We start from the raw sequence: 10170 nt of genomic DNA, 5'->3' as shown, positions 1-10170 counted from the left end.
CAAAATCAGAGCTGTTCTTGAGGACTTTGAGGGAAAATGCTCTATTGATTCCACTAAATGGGATAATGGGCTTTATAAAGTTATTTTTTCATTTTATTTATTTGAACGGGACACCACCAGGTTACAATAAAATATAAAGAAATGTATAACTTATGATAATTATTGCAGACCCACTTATTCGTTGTTCGCGTGGTTCCCGTTCCCGTAGGAATACGGGGATAAAATAGACTATAGCCTTCCTCGGTTAGTGGGCTATCTAACACTGAAAGAGTTTTTTAAATTTTTTTTTTTTATTTTTAAAGCTTTATAATATTAGTATAGATGTCCAACGACTTCCATTAGTTAATGCATGATATTTCAATTGAGATGTATTGATTTACAGAACTATTTAAAAAAAAAAACTTTCTCACATGATATTAAGAAGTTGATGAATAAAATACAGTACAAAAACATTTCATAACAAAAACCATTTATTAACAAAAAGTATATGATTACAAAAAAACTAATCACAAATATGCCCCGAGTATAAGTGGTCATACTGCCCATATAAGTAAAACACCCATTAAATTCTAGATCACTTTTTAAGTATAGACCAGCAGGCTTATAGCTTGGCAACTTCGTTCATAACACTTCCGATGGTCCACGCGGCGTGTAGCGATGAATGAAAAACCCACAATTGATGCACCTCACTTCCCGCACGCATGATTTCACACCCGCGCAGTCTTTCCCCCCGTCGCCAGCATTCATGGGAGTGTCATTAACAAACTTGCCAGACTATATGCTGACGTTATGCGAACGAAGTTGCAAGCTATACCATGCTAAATGTCTTCATTTTTGTATTTAATTTTATTTCTGGTATTGAATTTTTTTATCCATGACAATAAATACAAAGGACATGTCCCAATTTTGTGCCTTTAGTCTGAGTGTCAACTAAGCATAACAAATTATTTTTTATCTTAAAAGAACATAAAATATAAGGCTTAAAACCCAAAATGAAAAAAATTTGAAACCCGCATTTTTTTTTTAAATTAAATAGAATGTATTTTTGTTCATTTGCTAACATCATTAAGAATTTTTATCATGGTAACATACTTGTATCTCACACCCTGACAGATTGTCAGTGATCTTCGCGTAGTAGCGTTCGTATACGGCGTTTTTAAAACAACTATAGGATTTTTTTGGTTAATGCTTCTCTGTCTACGATTTAATGTTTCTTTTTATCTTGTGTCTTATTGACATTTGACATTATTACATGACATTGACAGCTTACACCGGATATGAATTTAATTCTAGATGTTTTTATTGGCTGTTTTGAACACTTTTACTGTATTGTCTACGTTTAATTTGTAGACAAGGGAGCGAAACAAAAAATATATTTATCTAATTAATGCTTATAAATAATAAATAACAATGCCCATTTTGGCCCTTTAAAAAATAAAATGCATATTCCCCATTACAAATTGGTTTGAATCTCATAGTTTTCTATCCTTTGAATGAGTCTTTCTCTTGTCTAATGGCTTTCATAGTAGCTATGGCATCAGATTTGTTTACATGTTTCATCACCGATGGCTCAGACACCCTCATAAATGGATTGTAGAGCTTCTCCTCCAATATTGTAGATGGGACCTGAAAAAAGTTTTCTTATTTTCAATCAATTTCACGGACTTTGTGGCACAGTGATATGCACTATGGATTTACAAGAAGGAGGTCCTGGGTTCGATCCCAGGCTGGGCTGAATGAGGTTTTTTTATTTGGTCCAGGTCTGGCTGGTGGGCGGCTACGGCCGTGGCTAGTTACCACCCTACCGGCAAAGACGTACCGCCAAGCGATTTAGCGTTCCAGTGCGATGTTGTGTAAAAACCTAAAAAGGGTGTGGGTATTCATCCTACTCACTCCGTTTTGAAGTGAAAGACGGACAAACAAACAAACATACAGACACACACACTTTTACATTTTTAATATTAGTATGAATAAGTTAGAGAATATTGTGACAGTGATTTTACTGATGAAATCTATGAAAATCAACTTATTGATTCCGGGTTGCTACTGAGACTTCTTTGGAAGAAAAAAAAAGCCTAATATTTTATGAAAGGCTTTTTTCTTTTAGCCTGACCTCATGCATTCTCTGCGTGTGTGAAGTCTGCCAATCCGCATTGGGCCAGCGTGGTGGACTATTGGCCTTACCCCTCTCAGTCTGAGAGGAGACTCGAGCTCTGCAGTGAGCCGAATATGGGTTGATGACGACGACCTCATGCACTTTATTTAAGGCTATTTACTTAACTCTGTTTTTAGTATTTTGTATATTGGCAACAGAAATACACCAACTGTCTATCACAGTTCATGAGATACAAATTGATGACGGACAGACAGACATTGAAGTCTAAGTAACAGCCTATTTTACTCTTTTGGTTCAAAACCCTAAAAACAGAACATACCGTAGGTTTCTTCTCTGCCCTCTGACCCTTAGACCATTGGATCTTCTTCTTAACATCATCATTGTCTGGTTCCACGTGAGCAGCGAACTTGAGATTCTGCAAACTGTACTCATGGCCGCAGAACACTTTGGTCTCATCGGGCAGGTTGCTGAGAATGTCTATCAGAGCTTTGTGCATTTGCTCTGCAGTGCCTTCGAAGAATCTTCCACAGCCTCCGAGGAAAAGTGTGTCTCCTGGAAAATTACATTTCAAAACCACCGTCATTCATCATCGTAATCAACAGGAAATAGGATAGTTGACTCATATCAAATTTAATATAAACTATTAAAAATGTTTCATGTATTACATGGACTAAGGGTCCAAAACATATTTTCTTATAAAACTTAATTTAAATATCACGTATTTATTTATGCTAAGGAGGAAATAGACAGGTCACTTGTATGTTTGTTCGCATCGAACTACTGAACCAAATTGAAAAATGATTTATTTTTTGGGAAGCTACATCATCCGAATGTTACTCTCTGGATAGTGTAGGTATATTTTATCCCTGTATCCCGTACTCCTGTGGGTACGGAAACCACGGGGCTGAAACAGCGCGTCGTCGTTGTCTCTCATATAGTGAAGCTGCTTGCCAAACGAAAGCTTCTATAGGTTTTGATCAAAGATTTTTGGTACAAGACCATTGATTGAGACATAATTATTTGAACAATAATAGTTGACTGAACATTCCATATGGCAGCAATCTCATGAGTAATGTCCAAGTATTTTGGTTTTTTTTCAACTCGCCAGGTTTTCATATGGAACAGTAATATCAAAATCAACACACTCACCAGTAAAAACAGCAGATTCATTCTCTTCACAAGGCGTCGTTACAAAGTAGCAAATATGTCCTGTAGTGTGGCAAGGTGTGAACAAACATTGGACGTTCAGTTGGCCAATGTTGAACCTGGTGTTGTGTTCCACCTTAGTGGTGAGTGCCCCAATGCGATCATCTCCACCATATACTTCCAAACCAGGGTGCAATTTTAACAAATCCTCATTCCCACCTGCATGGTCCCTGCAGACATTCAAATGAGACAGACTATAGTCTAATGTTTGATATTCCATTTTAATATCACAATTCATACTAATATTATGAAGGCGAAAGTTTTTGTGTAAATGAGTATGTTTGTTCCTCCTTTGCTGTGGAAATAGATTTTACTCTGGATTAACACATGGGCTACTTTTCATAAAGGATATGTAAAAAAGTGAACTTCACGCAGACGAAGTCGCTAGTTTTTTTACTACACTTACCCCAACGTTTAAAGGGGGGTAGGCGGCATGTTTGAGAGATAGCTAATATTTCCTGAACAAAGTGGATTTAGGGAAACAGATTTTGAAACCTAACTAATGAGTTTTGTAAACACATGAAACAATTTTTGCCTAAGGAGAACTGACCAATTCATCATCAGCCTATTTCAAGGGCCCACTAACCACCAGGCCTCTTTACAGAAAAGGGAATATGGAGCTTACACCCACCACACTGCTCAAATGCAGTTTGGAGAGCTAGAGGACAAATAGAAAGGATAGATTATTATTGTACTAGAGATGTGATAGCTCAGTGGATAAGGCCTCCTTCGATTCGAATGGCTTAGGTTCGAATCCGCTCCAGGGCATGCACCTCCAATATTTCAGTTATGTACATTTTAAGAAATTAAATATTATGTGTCTCAAATTATGAAGAAAAAAAATTGTGAGGAAACCTGCATACCAGAGAATTTTCTTAATTCTCTAGGTGTGTGAAGTCTGCCAATTTGCATTGGGCCAGTGTGGTGGACTGTTGGCCTTAACTCAATCATTCTGAGAGGAGACTCATGCTGAGCAGTGAACCGAATATGGTTGATATTAATGATGATTATTGTACTAGCTATGCCCCACTGTGTTAGCCGCGAAAAATAAGCATGAATTTTAATAATCAAGATTATAATCTATCTCCATTCCAAATATCAGCTGATTTAGCTCAGTAGTTGCAGAGTGAAAGAGTAACAAACATGCCTATCACCATAACCATCATACTTCGGAAATCTTGCGAAACCATGGATTTTTTGGGGACAAAGAGTAGCTATGTGTTAATCCAGGTTATTATCTATCATTATTTTAAATTTCAGCCAAATCGGTTAAGTAGTTACGGCGTTAGTGTAACAAACATCCATACAAACTTTTGTGTTTATAATATTAGTAGGATAGTCGGACACAATCTTTATGTCTCTGAAATAAGCAACAGGTATATTTACTAATAAAATACTCTATAATCCCTAAATAGGTGATGTCCTGCCGCCGCCCCTGCATACCAATCAAACCTAAAGTTTTGTATTGCCCTGCTTAATGTATGGTGATCAGAAACATCATAAGTCATAAAAATTGGATCTGACTATAGTACATTATAATGGCATCATCATTAAATATATTGTGTATAGTAGTGATTATATGTAGTTATTTTATCAAATTGTCTGTTTATAGTTATCTTATCTAAATGATTTATTTACTATAAATCATTTCAGTATGTAGACGTTAACCTAATGATTTATTATGATAATCCTTATTGTGGCTTAAACTTAATGTAGGAAACTACTATAGTTAAATAATTAGTCAAACAAAGATAAGAAGATAGCACACCACCTCCTCAATAACCTCCAGTCAATGTATATATTATTGTAATTTCTTAACACAGTGATGAGAAAAAAGGAGGAAATTGTAATTGAATATGTTTGTCCCATTTAATCACAACCTGTGGGAAACATAATTTCTGAGCTGCCAGATATTAATCAATACATTTACCAATGATGATGTGTTGTGAGCACCTTAGTTAATTTGACTCCATGAGCTTCCACAGCCTGTAATACAGTCCTCGGTTCAACTGGGTCCACAATAGCTGCCTCCTTTGTGGCTTTATCCACAATGAGGTACATGTAGTTATCTTGTAGAGCGGGCAAGATTTTTACATCCATTGCTTTATACTCAATGTGTTGCTGTAAACTGTGCAAGCCCCTCTGTCTGGCAGCTAAAGCTGTGAACAGAATTGTGCAGAAGTTTAATTTCTAGTATGCCATGTCTAAATATGAGTAGATCTGCAGAAGAACCAAAGTCACTGACATAGCACAGTGAGTTGTGTAGCTGAAGTGTAATGAGCAGGGCACATAGTTCGAAGAGTCCCAAGGTGCTGGAACGGTTGGTGGCCCTACACCAGAAAGAGCAGTGTTGGTCAAACCCTGACTAGGACTGAGGACATCAAGCAGGTTGCAGGGAGCCAATGGATTTGCAATTGCAAAGATTGCACGTTGTAGAGTCAACATCTCCTGAGGATGCTCCGGTTTCGGGGTGAAACGTACGTAGAGAGTATTTTGTCGGACCTGGGTGACGTTGTCGCATGGGTTCGCCGAATTTTCGCGGATGATAGCAAAATAAATAAATCATTATATAATCATGATGAACTTCCGCAAAGTAAGTAGTGCTTCTATCCAATACCTATGGTGATTGTTTGACTTGATCATTATCTGATAATGACATCTTAGAATTCTTAAAACTTTGGGCTGCTATTGAAAAGTTCTTGAAAAAAGAACCCTACTTGATCACATTCTTCATCGCTTTGCTCGGAGTATTTCTTTTTGACACCCAATGGACCCGGCGCCGGCGCCTGCATAGGGATTTTATGGAATGTTAAGATATTTATCTCAAGAAAAGTTTACTTTTTTAATCATGTTTGCGTAAAATCAATTTGTAAGCTGACGTAGGAATAAAGGCAAGTCCTAGAAAAAATGTAAAGACAAGTAAAACAAGCATTTACATACAATTTTACAAAGATTACTTACATCGAAAATAGAATTTTGTTATGCACTGCGAGCAACTCAAAGGCAATGAGTTCACAAACTTGGCGATTGCCGCCTGCATTGAACAACCGGATAAAATAAATAATAAAATAAAGAATAAAACAGGTATTTATTGAAAAAGTAGAACTATTTCTGATTTCTTTCACCATAAAACAACTTCACATATTAAGTTGAAACCGCGAAAAATACGCACTTCAAAAAATACTCAACTTCAAAAGCAAAGTAAAAAGTTCAAAAGAAATGGGGAGTCGGGATGGGACCATGGAAATTGAAAACTGGCTGGAATGGAACTTGAAGTGGAAAATGAAAATGGAAGGTCTTCTTCTTCTTCTTGGTTCTATGGCTCCGCGCGTCGAGCGATTGAGCCAGTATCAAGTGCTTTTTTTTTTTTTTTTTTTTTGTTATTTAAAACGAGGAAACTTGTTTAATTATAAAACTCAAAATTTTGAAGGTACGGGAATTTTAGAAAGGATCAGAAAAGGATAGGAAATAATATAAAATAGAATACTTATACCGAATATTTACAATTAAATACTAATCAATTATTTTCAATACAATAAAACATATATTTACATAAAAAATTGTACATCTAAAAGTATTTACAACTTAATATCATTACTTAGGATAAAAGAGGAAAAAAGTTTATATATACAAGGTTTATCATAGGACAAGAGGATGTCAACGGAAGTAGGAAGTGGGATGTGGAAAAGAATAAGGTCCTTGTAAAATGATTCTCGATTAAATTTTGGACATGATAAAAATATGTGATTAAGGTCACCCACTTCACCACACTCGCACAAATCACTGCTCACAATTCCAAATTTCGCAAGTTGAACAGGAGAGCAAACGTGGCCCAAACGCATACGCGTCAAGATACACGTTACCCTCCTGCTCAATTTTATACTTGAGAACCATGGCTTTGTCGGTATAAAGTTTTGTATCCTAGCAAAGGCTTTGCCCCTCGATTGGCTGGAAATTGACCAAGCCACTTTCCAGGACTCCTGAAGGGAACGTTTTGTCAGTGTACACAAATCATAGGCGTAGTTACAATAGTCTGCCATATCTCCGCATGAAATAGCCTCATTGGCAAGCTGATCAGCACGTTCATTTCCAGGAATGCCTGAGTGACCTGGTACCCAGGAAAACACCACTGAATAGCCTTTTTCATTACATGTAAGTAGAAGTGTTCTAATTTTTAAAATAATATGATGAATTTGAGCAGACTTAAAAGGACATCTAGATAGAGCTTGCAGAGCACTCATAGAGTCCGTAAATATAATGGATTTCTTAAGTTTAGCAAGAAGAATATATTCAACAGATTTAAACAAACCAAGGCATTCTCCAGTAAATACAGATGATTCAGGTGGAAGTTTTATTTTCTGAACAATATTATATTGAGAATGAAAAACTCCAACTCCTACTATACCATCTGATGCATGCTTAGAAGCATCACTATATATATAATGATAATCATTAAATTCATTTTCTTTTAATATGTTTACAAACAGAGGAGCTTCAAATTGATTTCTTGGAATATCTGGATTGATTCTAACATCCGGAGAGGTTATTAATGCATTATATTTAATACCGAAAGTAGGGTAACAATATGTACTATACATTGGCGCTTGTATGGAGCAAAATATTCGATAGCTTTTGATAAGACACGGGGGAGATTTATGGGACCAATACGAACAAGTGTCTGTAAATTCCAGAAGGAGTTGGAGTTTATTACGTAAAGGATGATATGAAAATTGCATAGCTTTAAATATATACCTATCAGATAGAAATTGTCGTCTTAAACATAAAGGTGGTTCAACACACTCTATTTGCATAGCATTGATAGGGCTAGATTTCATAGCTCCAAGGATGATCCTTAAAGCTTTGGCTTGTACGCAATCTAATTTATTAAGAGCTACGGCACTACATGGCTGTAGAACAAAAGTGGCGTAATCTAGCAAGCTACGAATTAAGGCATTATAAATAAGACGTAAGGATGCAGGATGAGCACCCCACCAGACACCAGTTAGACACCTGATCATATTTAGGTTTCTTTCACATTTAGTTACAATATAGTTACAGTGAGGTACTCCGGTAAGTTTGGAGTCTAAAATAACTCCCAAGAATTTTACCTCAGATTTTACAGGGATAGGATTATCCATATAAAGTACGTTAAACTCAGGAATGATTCTCTTTCTAGAAAATAAAACCACAGTACTTTTAGTAACCGATAATTCCAGACCATTGAGATTTAACCATTTATTTAATTTAAAAAGGGAAGACGATAAATATTTACTTGCATTTTGTATACACTTGTCCGAGATATATAGTAGGAGATCATCTGCGTATTGCAAGACGTTTACGTTTGTGTTTAAAAATATCTCTAAGTCACAAGTATATACATTATACAGCAATGGACTAAGGACCGACCCCTGCGGTAGGCCTCTCCATACCAGCCTTGAAAGTTGAGTACCATTGTGTAGGTCTAATTTAATACATCTCTCAGAAAGCATATTGATGATAAATTTGATTAATATTTGGGGAACATGGAGGTCATGTAATTTATTGTGTAAGACGGAGATCAACACATTATCGTACGCTGAGCTAATGTCAAGAAAGGCCGCAAGAACTGCCTCATTCTTCGAGAATCCTAACCTAATATCCGAAACAAGTATACTAATATTGTCTGTGGTGCTACGACCTTTTCTAAATCCCAGCTGATTGGCTGTCAAAATATTATTATGTTCAACGAAAAATTCTAACCTATTTTTAACAAGATGCTCAACTAATTTGGCAAGAACAGAAGAGAGGGCAATTGGACGAAAAGAAGAAACATCAGAGGCTGGTTTATTAGGTTTTAATATGGGAACTATGATTTGTGTTTTCCAAGAAGAAGGAATGTTACCAGACAACATAATAGCATTAATAACACACAAATAATAGTTCAAAGAAGCGTCATTGCAGTTAATCAAGAATGAGTATGTAATACCGTCTTCGCCTGGAGATGAGTCTTTTACATAAGACAACACCCCTTTCAGTTCGGATAAACTAAAGGGGGCATTAAGGTCTGTATGACTACATGGTACAGAGTAAGGAATACAGCACTGGGCATTATTAAAGTTTGGAACATATGGAGGAGCCAACTTGTCTATAAATTGATCGGCTAGCTCAATTGGTAAGGTACCTGATGAAGATGAATAGAAAGCCGACTTAAATCTTCTAATATTTCTCCAAACTAACGATGGGCAAATATCTGGACTTATGGATTCGCAAAATCGTCTCCAACCCTCAAATTTCTTCTTTTTGAGAAGCTTGCTAGTTGAACGAGCTATTTGGGTATATATTTCAAAGTTCTCTGCAGTCATCACAGAACAATATTTTTTTTCAGCCTCTTTCCGTTGCTTGATGGCTATAGTGCACTCATGATCCCACCAAGGAGGAAATGGAATTTTACCCTGTCTATTACCTTTTAATGGAAATAAAGTGTTAGCAGCATCAATTAAAATTTTAGTAAACTCATTTGAACATATTGTTTCATTACCACCATTAACAATAGGAAGACTAGATATCTTTTGATCAACATAATGTTTAAATGTATTCCAGTTATCTGGCAGTTTATGCTTTAGTTTAGAACTATATTGTAGATTAGAATAAGGGCTAGAGATAGGTAAAGTAAGTACAATAGGTGCATGATCACTGCCATAAGTGTGGTCAAGTACACTCCAGGATATCAGAGAGGCTAAACTTGGAGAGCAAAGTGACAAGTCTGGAGCACTAGGGCCTTCACCAGGGCGAGTGCGTCGAGTTGGAGTCCCATCATTCAATATACATACATTTTGAGAATCTAAAATATCTGTCATCAATTCACCATA

At 36.3% G+C, this 10170-nt stretch overlaps 1 protein-coding gene across 2 annotated transcripts; it reads right to left on the bottom strand.

The window, feature by feature from the left end:
• Positions 1-448: 448 nt before the first annotated feature.
• LOC112050582 (hydroxyacylglutathione hydrolase, mitochondrial) lies at positions 449-10158 on the bottom strand. Of its 2 annotated transcripts, XM_024088877.2 has the most exons (5): positions 6284-6625; positions 5253-5481; positions 3266-3492; positions 2436-2668; positions 449-1626 (listed from the first exon to the last, which is right to left on the bottom strand). In XM_024088877.2, the coding sequence occupies exons 1-5, from the start codon at positions 6360-6362 to the stop codon at positions 1483-1485; spliced, it is 912 nt and encodes a 303-aa protein (XP_023944645.2). In that variant the 5' UTR covers positions 6363-6625; the 3' UTR covers positions 449-1482. The 2 variants fall into 2 exon arrangements, 1 of the variants encoding a protein (XP_023944645.2); XR_008251248.1 differs by lacking the exons at positions 449-1626; positions 2436-2668; positions 3266-3492; positions 5253-5481 and adding an exon at positions 6034-6108 and having other exon boundaries at positions 6284-10158.
• Between the last annotated feature and the right edge of the window lie 12 nt (positions 10159-10170).

This window comes from Bicyclus anynana, chromosome 11, assembly GCF_947172395.1.
Source record: "Bicyclus anynana chromosome 11, ilBicAnyn1.1, whole genome shotgun sequence".
Lineage (NCBI taxonomy): Eukaryota > Metazoa > Arthropoda > Insecta > Lepidoptera > Nymphalidae > Bicyclus > Bicyclus anynana.
Note: the sequence above shows the minus strand (reverse complement) of the source record. Positions and strands in the feature narration are given on the sequence as shown.